Consider the following 17591-nt stretch of genomic DNA (forward strand, 5'->3'; position numbering starts at 1 on the left):
ATGATCACACATAGAGAATAAACTGGTATTAGAGGATGTATATGCATTGTAATCTAAGCAAGATTAAAAGATAAACAGAAAGACAATTAAGTCTGGCTCTGAAAATAATGGTTATCTAATGCGGTACTAATGTTCCTTCCCGGTAGAGGTCACTGCTCTGCTGTACTGAGCCCCCCGACCAACGGCCGGAGGAGCAGCGTTCCCTTTGGCACCTCTCCGGATTTATCTGACAGGTACATATTAAATAATAACCTTTAAATAAATGGCAAATTCTACGTTTTCCAGTTAGTTATGCACGTTGCATAATTAACACTCAACACGTGAGAAATGGAGCAGACTCCTAGCAAGCGCAAGCTCACAAGCTAGCTCAGGAGGAGAATAATGCCTGAAACGGGGTGAATTTCTGCAGTGCTGCCACTGCAATAGGTTGAAAGTTTTGAACACCAGCATAATTTCATCACCAATCAGAGCCTACTTGTATTTTCAACCTTTGTTCCATTGAAGAAGCAGTGAGGCAAGTGTTCTCTCCTCCTCTGATTTTTTTGGCCAAGGAACCATCAAGAGTAGCTGTCATAGGGGACACATCACACATCTTAAAGAGTAGGTGGTAACAGAGAGGTAAGGTAAAGTAGAGGCAAGCAGGTAAGGGCAGAGCAGTAGTGGTGTGGAAAAATACGGGATTCTGTGTGAGAGAGGACTGAACCACGGGGACAGAGAAAAAAAGACCAAGGAAATGAAAGATAAAGGGGTAACTGTAGGACCTCACCAAACGGGCAGCAGTCCTCAGCACCTGTCAAAATCTCCTTCTTCAGTTTAGAAGAAATGTGCATAGGGATAGTAGGTAGGTAAAGGTGACTGCTGCTGTGTTGTAGCATTTACACCACAAACATAACTAAGATCACACTCACCTGAGGCGTGGAGGGGGGTCCTTTTGGTGACATTGTCTTTTACAGTGACAGAAGCACCCTGGCTGATGAGAGCTTCCACGCACTCTGCATGTCCTTTAAACGCAGCCAGGTCCAAAGCAGTGCGTCCCTTCTCGTCCTTAATATCCAGATCTACCAGAGATTGGAGAAGTACCTCCAAGGCTTGATGATGACCATTATAGGCCTGGAAATATGAAATGTGTTGTGTAAAGAACACAACTCTTGTCTTTCAAAGACTTTCACATAAAATGTGATTAAAATCCATCATTGTCACAATCTCCTAAACACAGCAGAAATGACACAGGTTTCTTGATTCCTTATGACTCTTTGACTTGAAAGGCTTTTCCCAAATTACACTGTAGCCAAGAAACTAAAAAATTCCCAGTGTTTAGGGAAAGCAATTATGATTGTTGATTTGCTCTAACCTTCTAATACAACCCAAGGTGAGGAATTTCAGGCAATAATTTGCCAATTCAGCACAGGTGAATCAACAATTCATTTTTCACATTCTACAGTATCTTTCAGGGAAATGTTTGCTTCGAAAACTAGATTTACTAGAGTGATGCTGGTCAGAGGTTGCATGGATTATCACCTGAGTGCTAAATTCAACACACCTGCTGGCCTCCAAGTAAACAAAAACAATTCTCAAACCAGATTTTTGTGCAAACATAAACACAAACTTGACCTGCTGTTTATAGCTGATGCTTCATGGACTATTTCTGCCAGTAGGATCATTTGATAGAACAACTACAGTGGACAAGTCGATGCACATCCAGACCTACAGCCACATTTGGGCCAACAGCACTAACACAACTGATGTTGCAAAAACCCAGTGGAAAGCCCCAGAAACTGGAAACATTTAATTCAGCTTTGTAGGGACTGCCCTCTTCTCCTTACTGTCAGACTCACAGAGAACATCCTTTTTATTTATACATGAACGTATAATTAGTATTACCAGGATCTAAGCAATTAATGAAAACAGAAGAGAAATGCAAACATGAAGGAACCAAAGAGTTACTGGCTTTCTGGATCCATGTGTGGAGATACTTATGTGGACACTGCCAGACCTGGGGAAGGATGGCCACAGGCACTCCCATACATGGGAGGGTTTGAAACAAATGTCAGAGACACTCCTGGATAGCTGCAATTGAACTGTGAAATAGTGATGTTTTATGTAAGATTTTTTATTTTTAAACTGTGGGTTTGGGGTGTCTCAGGTGAATGGACTGCTGTTAACCAGCAACAGATACAAGAGGGAGAGCCGCTGGCAGTGTCCTTGCAAGGATTCTGCCCAAGAGGGACCAGAGAGGAATGAGTTTGCTGCCTGGCCAGCTGCAGGGCAAGTCCCTTCCCAGCACAGGAGTTTGTGTTCGTGATAGTGCAGGTTGTAACTCCTTTTGGGGCTTGGGAGTGACACTATCCTTCCAGCAGTCTTCAAATTGCAGAGAAAAAGATGGGGAGAACAGTTCAGTGACAAACTCAGTCTTTTAACCCAACTGTTTTTGCTCTCGTTCCCTCAGATTACAGGTGGATAATTCAAATGTCAGGTCAGAGGTGTTCTGGCTGACTGGGAAACAGAGATATGATCGCTACAGAACAAAAACTTGCCCCTATTTTCAAGTAGGCAAGTTGCTTCTCTTTCAAGAGGAGGGCAGCTTCATGGCAAGGTTGGATATTCAGTGAAGAGCCAGTCTGTGAAAGATGTATGAAGAGAGGCTAGGAGCAGGGACTGTTCAGCCTCAAAAAGAAAATGCTCGGGGAAGGTCTTACCAATGTGTATAAACACCTGATTGGGGAGCAAAGATGACAGAGCCAGATGCTTCTCAGGGGTGTCCAGTGACAAGACAAGAGGCAATGGGCCCAAATTTAAACATAGGAAATTCGATTTAATAAAAAAAAAAAAATTTTTACTGTGATGGTGATCAGACATTGGAATAGATTGCCTGGAGTCTGTGAACTCTCCATGCTTGGAGATATTCAAAAGGTGATGAGGCATGTCCCTGAGAAAACCTGCTCTAGCTTACTCTTCTTTTAGCACAGAGGTGGGAGTAGCTCATAGCCAGAGGTCCATGTCAACCTCAACTATTCTGTGATTCTGCACAAGAAAACTGGGAAGAGGGATCATGAATCTTGAGCTCTTGGGAAAGGGGAGCTATTGTGATCTCTGAGGCCACGTGTGCTGGATCCTGTTTTGATAGCACAGTTTCCGTGGCACACTCGCAGGACACTGCTGGGGTTTAAGCATGCTTTCCCACACCTTGCTGTGTACCAGACAGTTTACTGCACTCTGCACATCTCCAGGAGAACATCAGGGTATCCCATCCCACGACCAAAGCCATAGACTCAAGCTCCAGCCCCAAATTTATAAACTAGTTATAAATAAAAGTTGCAGCTTTCCATTTAATTTCACTTCAGTGTCTGTATCTTCTCCTTACTTGAGTGTTAGAGTCAGTAAGAACCAAGAGCTTCAGCTGTCTGAAACAACGATTCCAGCCCAGAACCTGTTTTTGTTACATCTAGGCCTACATCCCTTCCTAGCTTTTTCAAAACAAGTCTATGATTAAACCTGCTTCAAAGACAGAGATTAAGGAATTATTCTAGGAGATAATGATCAAACACTTCACACATGTCATACTTACAGCTAAATGCAAAGGACTTTTTGAAGCTGCAGAATCAGAATCCTCAAACATGTTGTTGGTTTTTTCCATAAGCTGGGGGAAAAAAAAAATACAGCCTTTAAACATTTTTGCATGAGACAGGATAAGTTCCCATGGACTATAAATGAGCAGACAAAGATATATTTTGTCCTTAGATGTCCGCAGTGAGTATTGAAGGACTGTAGGACTGTGAGGAACAAATACTTCACAACCTTTTCTGTAAAGTGTTTTCAAGCTTTTCCCCACAGGGTCAAGTTATAAAACTAGTTTAAAAGCTTGTCATGAACATCCTTACCCCTATTAATTAGTTCCCCTGAAATCATAGGACCTGTTTGGGTGAGAAAGGAGCCCTCAAAAGGAAGCATTTGTGGAATAGAGCCCTCAGTAAGTTTACGTTGGAAAAAGCGCAGTTTCATGGTTACATAGGTAATGCATATGCAAGCAATGTGTGATACAGCATTTCGGATAATTCTGACACATAATTAGCACTGGGAATAATTATAACTGAGCTGTAAGTCATTCACAGTCATTTTTATAATTTATCAAAGTAGAACCTGCTCCTATAATGACAGTCTTCCAAAATACAACACATCCTTGAACTCTTACAAACATCTAATAACATGCATTGCACTTCCATATGATCCTCTTCATTTCAAAGGATCCCAAAGCATTTTAAAATTTAAAACCCAGGGCATTTCTGTCCATCTAGAATGAGGAACTATGGATTAGCACCACTCCACAACAGCACATGAACCCTGACAACTTATCCAATTGAGGCTGCAAAGAAAATCATACACAGTATTGGTGACAATATTGATAATTCAATATTTGTTGAGTAGCACTGCTCATGTGCATGGCCTTTTACTTAATAACTACTCAAAGAGCTAGTCTCCAAATACCTTTGTGACTAGAAATTAGCATTTTACATAAAATTAGTAATAGGAGACTGTAAAAAGGAAAGAAAAGCATGACAGGTAACTACAACTGACTTGTACGGTTGCATCTGTTTTTAAAAAGGTGATTTTATTGCTCAAAACCATTTGCCCTGACAGCCACGGAAGCTGAAATCCACAGACCTCGCAGAGCAATGCAAGTGTGTCTGCTGTGATTCAATACATACCTGCAGGCTAGAAGCTGGCCAATGCATTTCACTGAAGACAGACAAATAAGCATAAATCACTAACAGTTTATGGTTACTGGTGGCTGACTGGAGAATGTCTCATTTCTAGTTTCTTGTACTATTGCAATTATGCCTTTTAGCCAATTACATTTCTATATATTCATTGTCTGCAGATTTTAAGTGGATGTCAGAATTGTGTGGAGACATTGGTGGGCATTCTTCTCTCTGATTAGGTTATAATCTTTTAAAAGGTAAGGATACCCTTACTGTCTTTCTGCCTCTTGGAAATTGCCAGCATAACCCCTTCACTTCCCATAACAGTGCTATTTAATACTGTATATAATTATTTCGTAAAGTCTTCTTCACACTCAGAAACAGGAACTTCAGTGCTTTGGGAGTGAGATGTGGACAAAGTAAGATAAAACACGTCAATTATTCAGTTCTGTTGTTACAACCTAATAGCACTACAAGGCTGCTATTATAAACTGTCTTCTCTCCCCCAGCTCTGTATGAAGATTAATAACTTTTACAGTTCTCACAATTTTATTTGTACAGTAAGGGTATTTAGAGGCATAAGAGGATTTACTGCTTGATTTTATTCTGTGGTTATAATAACGGATTATATGGCATAATATGATGTGGGGTTTTCCCCCCACTCCATTTTTTTTTCTTTTTACTCAGATACGCCATTTAATGCTGGTTAACTTTATATGATTGTCCTTATAGACTATAATATATTCTAAAATTCAGTTCTAGTTTAAAAAAACAAACAAACAAAAAAAAAAAAGAAAAGAAGCAGCTTCATGGAGCATCTTGGTAATTTAAAATTACCATTAGGCAGAAAAGAAGATAATACTTTCATCATTCATAAAAGGTTTAAGCTACACTTTTAAAAGGAAGATGTCAGAAGAAACTTCAAACCATAGACACTGTAACCATGGGTGCTATCTCAAATCTTAAAAGACAACAGAACGTGTGATTCTGTACAAGCCGTCATGCACCCACGCCTCTAGGTACAGCCAGTTAAGTGCACTACTGGTAGTTACGTCAAAGGTTTGATCTAACTACCACTGAAGTTACAGTGACTTTTCTTTGAGAGTTTTACTATCTTAGTGAAGAAGGCAACTTCTGCATTCCGACATACACACTTCCAGTCCTCTTAATGAACTTCCTCAGTTTGGTGCTATTAATACTAATTGTAAAATGGCAAAACATTAGATTACATGTGTGTGATATATATACACACATGTGTAATGTACAAATGCCCTTTACTCTGGAAGGTTATTAAGCAAACAGCATTCAGAAATTTTCACACACATGAAGAGCTGATCAAAAAACAATTAAGACAAAAGAAACAGTTGAACATTGCTCTTCTGCAATGATGACACAGCAATGTAGCTTATCACTTACAAGGTCATTCAGAAGTGGCAATTATAACAATTTTTAATGTCACTTTCAGAACTGAATAAAAATATATCAGCTAGGATGTCACTTTGAATCTCATCTTTCCTGATAAATTGCAACAGGTAATCGTCTGGGGAAAAACATACCAGCAGCAGCTTCTTTTAAATAAAGGCTTTTCAGCAAGTAGCAAGCACGAGATTGAAGACTCTCATCAGTTGTTTCAGATGAGATAGAAAAAAGTAACAGAATTAACCTCTTTTCTACTTTATATCAGGGAAGCACATTTTTAAATCTCAGAACTATTCTTGATTGAATAATTCGAAGGTGAAGTAGTACAAACATCCTCAGGGGGGATAAGGAATCCTATAAGCATTCTCCATATTTGTAAATACAAATGATCAAATTATTTTAATTTGATCAGGTTAAATCCAATACACATCCTTAACCCAGTGTCTGATATGTTTTCCTAAAATCGTGCTTTAAAAATCAGATTAATTGGTGTTTACATCAATTTCACTCAAGTGTGTATATTATGGGTGAAGTTAAAATAACACAAGCAGGAAGAAGTTTCACATGAGCTTAGGTAGACTGAGTCTGAAGAAATTTATTAGTAGTTCAATGCAACTCTTCCAGTACAAAGTTTAAATATCCAATACCCTACCAGAAGAGTCACCACCATGCAAACAAGGCACTTACCTGGCATATGAAAGAACAATGTTCAAGTCTTTATACATATCTAAATCTGAAAATTCGAGCAGACCTACAGGCCACTGGCTGTTCTCACGTGGGACATTAATCTTCTGTTGGAGCTCTTCCACTTCATACAAAATCGTTTCATATTAAGCCATATGAGTGCCATACTCAGTGGGTTATACAGGAGATTCTCACCCAATGAGTATTTATGCGAAGCAGGACAGCTCCAAACGAGAGCGAGAGATCCTACTCAGTACCAGGTAGCACAATATGTTGGTCACTTCCTGGGATGTAGAAATCCAATTTCTTTGTCAGGGCAGAGATTTGAACCTGGAACTTTCACACTCGAATGATGTTTCTTTCTGGCTAGAAATTCTACCTCAGAGGTTCTGTAAAGCCTCATACTTTGGTTTAAGGACTCTCTCACCCAGTGAAATTTTTGCAAGATTTCATACAGTTGTGTAAAAGGTATAGGAAGGCTTTTATTTAGAGAAATTATCCTTAAAAAAATTCCTCATTAGCTGGAAAATTTGAGCGCTTGTGAAATACAGTGACAGTCAATTTTAAAAATGTGTATTTCAATGGTATTTTTGCTACTCTCCTCTCATTTGTGCCTCTACTGTGACATACACCCAAGTGCTTTTAAAATTCAGACTCGCTTTAAGAGGTGTAATTTACATTTCCTTTCTTTGAAATTGACCACAAACTTCCAGAAAACAGACAAGTGTTGGCTCCATTTCACATTACCAAATGCAAAGTTACTTGAACATCCAGAAAAGAGTCATGCCAGTCAGGTACGTGCACTTAACTCACAGCTCCTAAGACTGACTCAGGAAAAGCAACAGACTTTCTAGCAAAGCTTGAGCCTGTTAGCAACAGCAAGAAGAAAATCCAACGGAAATGAAAGCAGCACACATGCAGTTGCTTCAAGTACATGGCATGCTAGTTAAGAGTTGTGATTCTTCTTCCTCAGGCTTTATCAGAGTGAATACAAGGATTTGCAAAATACTAAGAAGTTTAAATAAAAATGAAAATACACAACATGCAATCATTTTTCATTTACTCACTATATCCAATGGAGTTTTGCTTCCAATCTAATTAAAAATGTCAATTAGAATAATTAAAGACATAAGTATTCAAATATAATGGTAGTCTGCAAGTGTTTCCAGGTTTTTTGTTTTGTTTTTCCTGTAGAATAAACTGCATTGCAGGCAGTGCACAAACAGAATCATAAACCAAGATCTGATCCTGTGTGCACCCATCTCTACGCTGTCCACTTATGGATGAAATACTCCTGACGCAATGAGACTACTGCCTACTGTCAACCAGCCACTGTGAACAGACACCAGTTGCATTACTTCATAAGGGACAGGGGGAAAGAGGAAAATAATGAGAATGTTTAAGATCAATCTACTCAGTTGACAAAATACAGATATGCAGATCCAAAACATACACACTGTGGGAGACTTTGCCTAATGAAGTTAGATTGCTTTGTAAGCCTACAAATACCAACAGACCAGTGATAGTTTTCTTCTTGACAGTCTGCTCATGCAGGTAAACATCTTGCCTTGTATAAATAAGCCTGATTACAACCCCTAAAGTTCCAGCACCCACAGCTCTTCCTGAGCTACACAGTCTAATGCAATACCATATGCCATGATCAAATGTCCTCTTCATGGGATTCACTAGATTTGAGAGAGTCACATATTCTTCACACATTTACATTTAAACACCACACACAGATACACAGACAGGTATTTAAGGCAACAGCAGAAGTCACAGAAACACAGAATGGTCGGGTTTGGAAGGGACCTCTGGAGATCATCCAGTCCAACCCCCCTGCCAAAGCAGGGTCACCTACAGTGAACAGGAACATGTCCAGGTGGGTTTTGAATATCTCCAGAGAAGGAGACTCCACAGCCTCTCTGGGCAGCCTGTGCCAGTGCTCTGCCACCCTCAAAGCACAGAAGTTCTTCCTTGTGTTCAGATGGAACTTCCTGAGTTTCAGTTTGTGCCCATTGCCCCTTAACCTGTCACTGGGCACCACTGAAAAGAGTCTGGCCCCATCCTCTTGACATCCACCCTTAAGGCATTTATAAGAATTGATCAGATCCCCTCTCAGTCTTCTCTTCTCTTCTCCAGGCTGAACAGACCCAGGTCTCTCAGCCTTTCATCATAAGGGAGATGCTCCAGTCCACGACCTCTTTCCAAACTGAAGGAAAAGTGTCTCCTGCAGTTCTGCAATGGCCTTGTTATTCTCTGTCAGAAGACAGCAGATGTAAGTGCCTTGCTTCTCCACCCCAGGAAAGTAAAAATATACACTAAAAAAAGATAAAATCTGTCACAGAGACAGAAAATAAACCTCAGAGATGCTAGGCAGTACTCCTGTCCTACAAGCCAAAGTGCCAGCAGGGTGCCAGAGCAAATGGTAAACCCCTGTACTCATTGCAACCCCTGTACTCATTGAGTTTGCAAGCAGCATTAGCTTTCTAGAAAAAGATTTTAGGATCAAAATTATCTAGTTTCCAAAACATAAAATCTAAGTCAAAATACACTGTTATAAGGTAACATATATCAGCATATCTAGCATATATAGGTTCCTATTGATCATTTAACCAGTGGGTACCTATTGCACTAATGCTGATATCAAAACTTGAGTAAGTAAATCAATCTACCACAATTTGGGGGGTTCTAGGACTGACAGACAAATTAGGTTTATTAAAATTATTTTCAAGCATTAAGTTCCTAAGTTCTCCTTTTTTAGAATGACTTGAGTTAATGACTTTGCGCTTCTCCACTGAAAAAGAAGCTTCCACGTGAGAAAAGCTCTCATAGACATAGGTATGAAGTCATTCACTGCACAAAATGCTATCACCACTGGTTTCAGACAAAATGCTCCCTTTAAGAAGGAGGGTGTTGGTCATGGGTTGGATGGGTGTTTATGAAGGAGAAACCCCAGAAGGTATACCCCAAATGAAGAGATTTGGGTCAGAAAGTGGCCTAGGGGCTGCTGCTGGACAAGCATGCGAGCCAGATCCCCATGTGGCAAAGGGCTTTTTAACACCTATCCCAGCCACACTTGTGATTCACTTGTAACTAATGACCAGGGTCAGATGGATGAATGAATCAATTCTTATTGATAAGAGACATGCATAATTAGTAGCAGCCACATCAAAGATTTATGGGGTCTGTGATTTCAATTTCTCCACAGGTTAAGGAACCAAGTGTTTGAAGGCACAGCTTAACTTTTTTCCAGTGGTAACAGCCGGTCTAATAAAAGCTGTTTTCTTTCTCTTTAAACTCAGCCTCTCCTTTCACAACACAGCCAAAATGGCCTTCTGCTAGCAAGATATCTCCCTCTGCCCCTTCTCCCTGACACACACAGCTGTGCGGATCACCTTGCTTCTGGCATGCAGACTGACATCTGCCTTTTCTTTTGGACATGGTTTTTGGTTAAACCATACTCTCCTCCCATCCTCAAATGAATTAGCCTCAGTGCCGATTCAATTTCTATAAGCCAAAGAATGAATTTTGTTTGCTGATGGAATAAAGAGAAAAGCAGATTAAAAGAAAAAATAACCATCAATTCTTACAGTCAGAGAAGAGATTTCACTACAGGAGACAGGCATTTAATTCTGTTTGCCCTAACACTGCACAGAAATCTATTTTTACCACACAAAGTGCTTGACTGGCTCTCCAGAGAGTATTTTAATGTGAAATTACACATTAAATTTCACTCTTTTCACACCAATAAGGATTTTGTGATAAGAGATTATTTCAATGAAAAAAACCACCATATTTTTTTTTTTTTTTTCAAAGTAGTTTGGTGATGTGATCAGCTCTAAAATACCAGCTAGCCATTGTGACTGATATCCCTGACTACCAAACACCAAAGAAGTCAGTCCCAATCTAAACAAACATAAGGTTATTTTCAGCAGTAGGAAAGCAGATGTGAGTTTCAGTTGCTTGCAGCACACATGCCCACCATTCAGCCTTTATGAATGGCTCCTTACAGATAAAGAAAGAATCCATGAATCTGCTTCCACTCTTCTCTTTTTAGCAACATCACATCATTCACTGCAGGGCAACTACCCCACTAATATCCCAGACAATCTAAAGGTCCTTCAGGAAAAAAACTTCTGTCATTGAGCTCTGTAGTTGAACACACAAATGCAAATTTTATTTGTTTGGGTCAAAGGATATGACCTTTTCACTCTTAATCTTGATTTCTCCTAATACCTCTCCTCTCCCCACAAAGAAATTTAGCTAATTCTGGCTAAGGTATCAGGCTCACAGTAAACACAAAAGTCGAAAAATGAAAGGATATTTTTGTAGATAAAGCAGCCTTTCCAAAACTGTACTCAAATGTGTAAATATTTTGTAATGTTGAGAAGCTATGGTGCTTAAAGCACAGATCAGATCCCTCAGCAAAGGAAACTCCACTGGACAGTGGATCTTCTTCTTCAGACTTTCTTTTTTAAGTGACCATTTATTTAGAACTAAGCTATTTTAGATACCTGTTATAAAAATCAGGGGGGAGAGGGGAAGAAAAAAAATTAATCTTACAAGGTCTTTGATAAACTTGACATATTCTAGAACACTGAAATAATTCCCTAACATTCTGCCAAAGTTCAGTATCGTACATGTAGAGAAATACTAGTAACATTGCTCATAAAATCAAGTTTATTGTTGCACTCACTTTGCCTTAGTTTTGATCAGAATTAATGCTTCATATTTTATATGAACTCTTTCCTCTAATAGTTTTATGCCCATAAAGAACTGTCTTGTTCTAGGGAAGATAATTCCTAGATATTTTCATCTATGAGCTCTCAATAATAAACCAAAAATATTTACCCAAAGGAAAAAACAGTAAAATAACAGTTAATTTGGCACTGAAAAATAATATCTTCATTTCAATAATCCTGCCTGACAAAAAATCTCTTCTTCAGGATGGAAAGGATTGGAAATATTTTAGGAGTATTCTGTATGTCAGAGTTCCTGTGATACAGATTCGTGGTTCAAAGTTAGCACTTTTAAGAAAGACATCAATTTATCTCTGTTATTGCACATGTGAAATTAAAATTAAAAAATCTTCCTGCCTATCTGCAGACATATTACATTGGAATTAGGGCTGCTGGTCTCCTGCTGTTCCTTGAGTAAAAGCAACTAAAAATATTTTGAACGTTATTTTCCTTTCCTTAGCACTGAAGACAAGAAAAACAACAAGAAAAATGTATTTCCAAGATATAGCAATAAAACCAGCCAAGCACTCATCAGACATAACCAGCTGTCCTTGTGCACCTACTCTACACACTAACCCATCAAGTCAACCTGCAGCGTTAACTGGAATTGGCGTGCACTATTACTGAGGAGAGCCCGGTGTGGCTCAGGAGAGAGAAACAAGGCAGAGTGTTGCCCGTTTTCTTGATCTCCATTGGTTTAGTTTTCAAAACAGATAAACAGGAGGCTTGAGGACTAAGATGGCATTTGATGACTTACTGTTCTTTCTGCTACGTGGAAAAGAAGGGGCCTCTAGCTAAAAGTCATGCCTAGAAGCAATTAAACCTTACTGGATGCTTCATTCAACTCTGAGTAACTAGAGCAGCCAAAGTACTGTGGTTAATAGCTACCAGACATAAAGATCATTGTTCATGACAAAGTCCTTGTCATAGGGACAGCACAACAAACTGTGACCAAGCCACCAGTCAGCCTCACAAGACAGCGAGGCTCCTTTCCATCTGCGCCAGATGAATACTTATTGCAGCTTTTAGTTACAGCCTTCAAAGAGCCATGAATAACCATAACTCTGTCAAAAACAATTTGATTGTATCACGGGATTGCGATGTCTATAGATGACACTACTTCACCAGATGAAGCACAGGAATCAACACCTCGGAGTCTCGTGTTGGAATAAGTGAATAAACCTAGGCACGAGGATTATTTCCATTTCATGCCCACAGCACAATTACCTATCAGCTACTCAAGACTTTCGTCTTGGCCCTTCTGCCATCCTGAATCCAAGCGATGCAAAGAAATCAGTGTCAAGGTGGTACCTGTATCAATTAGGTAGTCACTGTTATCAAATATAAAGTTAATAAACTCAGGACTCGGTAACTCGCTAGAGCTAAGGGATAACTGCTCATATGAACAAAACGGAGTCACCTTCTGACAGTGGATGCAAAAATGACGAGTCCTGGTCCTACTGTTGATCAAGCATACATGCTTTACGGTACATTTAACTTTTGTACTTCAGAGAGACAATGAGGTGCCTGTCAACCTCTAAACACCAATGGCAAAATCCTGGTCCCCATAAAATTTTCAGGCAGACACCCTGATACACAAGAGCTGTCCTTTGCATGCAAAAGTCTAAAATTCGTAGCAGTTTTCTCTCACCAGTGTATACAGAACAGCTGTATGACTATAACTCTGGAAATGATGCTTGATCTTGGGTTTCTATACTGCAGCTATAGTCACAAATATGGGAAGACTGACATGGAAAAACATTGAATTTCTCTGTCCAAATATAGAATACTTGCTGCACAGCTGTCTCCAGCCCACAGTTTGCATTTCACCCTCCAAAATTAAAAGGAAACCCAACACCTCTGATATGCACTGCATTCCTAGCTCTTCTTTTGTCTGGCAAGCCTAAGCAACACCAGGTCACTAGCACTAGCAGGTCATTGTCTGCAACTGACATGTTGCCAGAAAACGTGCACAGCAGCAAGCAAAAGAAAAGAGAGGAGACCTTGCTCCGTGCCTCCTCCATGCCTCGTGGCACACAGGGACTATGATATGAAGGTTGAAAGATAATTCCCCAGTGCAGATGCTTTTATGGAGGTCTCTGCTCGTGCAAGTCACGCGAGAATTTGGTGATAACACACAGGTAAGGTTGCAGTACGCGTTGTTGTGGCTGTACAAGTGTACGCTTGTACACAGCACAGAGGAGGCAACTCTACATATATGCCCTTCAAATACCAAGAATATTTGCTTTTGTTCCAAATAGGCGGCAGGCTCAGCAGAGGACCCTTCCATCCCCACGGGCAGAGTCAGGAGCGATCAGCTCTAGGTGAAGGCTCTAAACAAGAAAAGGCCAAACTCGCTGCACAAGCAACAAAGGAGCAGTGATATTTTAAGTGTCCTAAATATACACGCTCGCAGGTGGGAGTTAAAAAGGCTTAACAACATCCCACTTGAAATTCTGACCCAGGCTGCCCGGGCAAAATTACAGGTCAAGGTTTCCAAGCTGTTGTGAGTCTGATGCAGGCCAGCCGCAGCATTTGTCCTGCGGTGGCAGTAACGGACTGCACTGGGAAATGGGCTGGGAATGCAGCATGTGCTGTGCAGAGCTCCTGTGTAATTATTAAGTACTTTGACTGTTCGATGAAGAAAGAAAAAACCAAACAACATAAAACACTAAACAGCACACAGTGTTCTTACTAAAGCATGAATATCTATACCATTTTCTAATCAGAGCTTTTTTTTTTTTTAAAGCAATTACAGTCTATTTATATGTGACACAATAATTTTGGATCACTCTGTATATTAAACAGTTACCACGCATCATCATGATACTTTTTTATAAGTCACAAATTTCTACAAATCCATACTATACATCTCCCAAATCCAACTTTTGGCTAAAAATTTTTGGCTTCTTATGAGATGCAATTTTTAATCATTCAGGTCCAGGAGATTAAAAACCACCACCACCACCACCACAAACCAGTTACATTGTATACAAGGTTAATCTTGATTATGGTAACTTTATCAGTGCTGCTATTATTTCACCAGAGGCAAAAAGGCACTGCAGGTATGGAGCTGACAAAATCTATTTACTCTCTCAGTTTGCAAGTCAGATAATGAGCCAGTTAAGTAAGGCTCACACACCGTCATGCACTGGGAACTATCCCTTACTACTGGCACATACACTGGGAATATTTTGATCACAGTTAAAAATAATTTCAGCGTACATAAACTCCACTCAAAGACAACATTTAAGCACCAGCTTGTTGAACAAGGACTGGATTATCAAGATTAACATGTTTTTAAGACACGTGTGGTTGCATATATTTGAGTTTACTGCACCATATTGCAAGTTTTCACAGATTTCTGAATATCCAAAGAACTCAAATAGGAACCGTCAGGGGAGTTCATAATACTAGCATATGCACATACATATCAGAGGATAAGAGACTTCCGAAAGAGTCTGAGCACTCACCAGTTCCAGACACTGCCGGTGGCCATATGCAGCAGCGTAATGCACAGTGTTGTACCCCTCTTTGTCTTGGATGGATGGATTGGCATCGTTCTGTAGAAGGAACTCTAGACACCTGTGGACAAATCACTAGTGTAAATGTGAGCTCACAATATTTACAGACTCATTCCTCACTGCAACTAGGAGTGGCACTGAAAACTGGCAGTTAATTCTGTATTTCTAGCAGCATCCCAAATCATTTTTCACCAATAGCTCCTCACATTCACTTTTTTTTTTTTAAACAGAAAATCCCCACTCATCCTTAAAGATCATCTTCATAAAAAACAATCTTCAACCTAACTTTTGCAGTTACTCTAGACTGCAAAAATTATTTTCTATTACAAAGCCCAAAAGAAAACTACGCAACTCTGTACCATGACGTAAACAGCCTAGAACTGCTATTACTCACGTAAAAACTCATATATCAACCCACTGGCCTCCAAACATGCACTGTGGCAAGCTGAAAAATAAAGACTTAACTCAGTTAATTTCCTGGCATGTACGTACACAAATATATTTTCTTCTTTGTTGGCTTTTTTTTTAAAATCATGTTTTTTCAAAGGATTCCTTATGCTTTTTATAGCTCCTGCCACTTTTTCTTATACCATCAAGAAATCATAATTTTGTTATTACCATTTTCTTCCATAGCTTGTAATTTGTAGTGAACATAAGGCTGTCATATGAAAAAGGGGATTTTTAAAACAAAACAATCATTAAGCAGCTAGATGAAAATGTCAGTCCAAGTAAATGCATTGAGGAAGCCATTGCCTACTTCTTTTTGCAACGTACATACTCAGTGCAAAGCATTAAAATAACACAGTGTGTGATACTAAAGAATTATTAAATTACTGAAGCAGTACATTTTCAATGAAGAAACAGCAACAAGCACAGAAACAGAAATATTAGAGAATATGTGCACGGAGAAGATCGTAGAGCTTTTTTCTTTAGGTTAGCCCTCATTAAAGCCAAGCATTGTGTTTAGCAGAGCAATGGATGAGCAAAAACAGAGTGTAAAACTGCAGCCCAAAGCAGTGGCATTCTCCAGAAATCAGGTGTAACCGCTTTATTGACACCAAACTTACAATGCAGCTTCTTTTTCCTTCATCTCACTGGCTCTTTCAAGTTCTTCTGCATTTTCATGGGAGTTACCTAGAATATTCTTTCTTCTTAGCACAGAGGATAGAAAAATGCAACTTATTTTCAAAATATCATACCAGTGATTCTGACGCAGTCTGCCACCCATTCCCAATCTCTTCAAGGAGTTGACCTCCTCTAGCCAACACTAAGAATTGTACAAGTTAAATGAGTGTACTGCATGGGTCTGCAGCTAATACGTTTTGCAAGCTATGGAGACAACTACAACATGGTAGTTTATTGTCCGACAAGTCAATGCCGGGGGGGGGGGCGGAAATCAAAAATCCTGGTTTCTATCAGAAACAGTTTGATCATCACTTTCTAGAATCCTCCTGTTTCTCCTACAGCAATGTTGTGCATTTTGTTTCCTTTGCAGAGAGGAACTCAGGATTACCACAGCTTGCTTCTTTCTACAGTAACCGGCTAGTTCTTCTCTAGCATTTAGGATTTAGAGAAACTTTTATCGGTGACACTAAATCGGTCTATCTTGAATCTGCATTAGCTAGGTTGCTGACTCTCCTCACTTTCTGTGAAATGTCTTGGCAACACTGCGTGGATATCCCGGTCATGTTCTCTAGATTCTTCAAAGAGTTCAGCATATCTTCATATTCCTGCACACCCAGATCATTTTTGGCACCTCTGCTTCCCAGCTGGATGGTTGGCAGACAGAAGACTATGATTTGTGATCTTACAATCATGAGCTTGTGATTACAATCTTTCTTGGCCCCAAGGCTAACACAGAATATGTTTATAAACTGCTAACATCATGGATTAGTATCTTGAAAGGTTTGTAGGACAGTTTGCTAATTTCAACCCCAATATAACACACAAATTCCAGACTGGATTCTGCACAATGCAGAACAGCACATTCTTTCTTTAATATGCAATTTTCCATTTGTAATATCAAGATTTGACATTCTTCCTGTGGCTGCTAGCAATAATGGGTTGTTCTACAAACCCAGGTTCTGTCTGATGTCCACTGACTCAGAGAAAACTTAATTATTAATGAAATAACTCCCCCGAATATTAACATTTTAGGCTCATAGACAGTATTCATGTTATGATGAAGTCCTACCTGCATCTGCGTTCAGTTAACTACAAACCAGTGAGATCTCAAAATAAGATTCCCTGAACAAAGTGATGATCTGGAAAAACAGTACATACTCAGAAACTGCAATCATCTATTTAATGAAAATGCTGTTGTTATTTCCATTGCAGAAAAGGGTACTTTCTGAAGACCATAAGCAACAGCAGTTACCAGAATAGCTGAAACAGTAGGACAACCTTGCTGCACCAAAGGCTTCTCCTTGCTCATTAACTGCCCACATCCAAAGTTAAATAATTATGAATATTCTTTGGACTGAGATTGTCTGACCTGAAGAGTTTTTTGCCGTTCAGAAGGAAAA

At 39.6% G+C, this 17591-nt stretch overlaps 1 protein-coding gene across 1 annotated transcript in view; it reads right to left on the reverse strand.

Moving 5' to 3' along the window:
* Window positions 1-17591, reverse strand: part of ANKRD44 (ankyrin repeat domain 44) — a 75009-nt gene that overhangs the window by 16842 nt on the left and 40576 nt on the right. The window contains exons 14-17 of the mRNA XM_009706106.1: window positions 16134-16214; window positions 15016-15127; window positions 3566-3637; window positions 909-1110 (exon numbers count right to left, since the gene is read on the reverse strand). Coding sequence (XP_009704408.1) covers window positions 909-1110; window positions 3566-3637; window positions 15016-15127; window positions 16134-16214 — 467 coding nt within the window. The remainder of the gene's footprint in view (window positions 1-908; window positions 1111-3565; window positions 3638-15015; window positions 15128-16133; window positions 16215-17591) is intronic.

This window comes from Cariama cristata, unplaced genomic scaffold, assembly GCF_000690535.1.
Source record: "Cariama cristata isolate BGI_N322 unplaced genomic scaffold, ASM69053v1 scaffold13478, whole genome shotgun sequence".
Classification (NCBI taxonomy): Eukaryota; Metazoa; Chordata; class Aves; order Cariamiformes; family Cariamidae; genus Cariama; species Cariama cristata.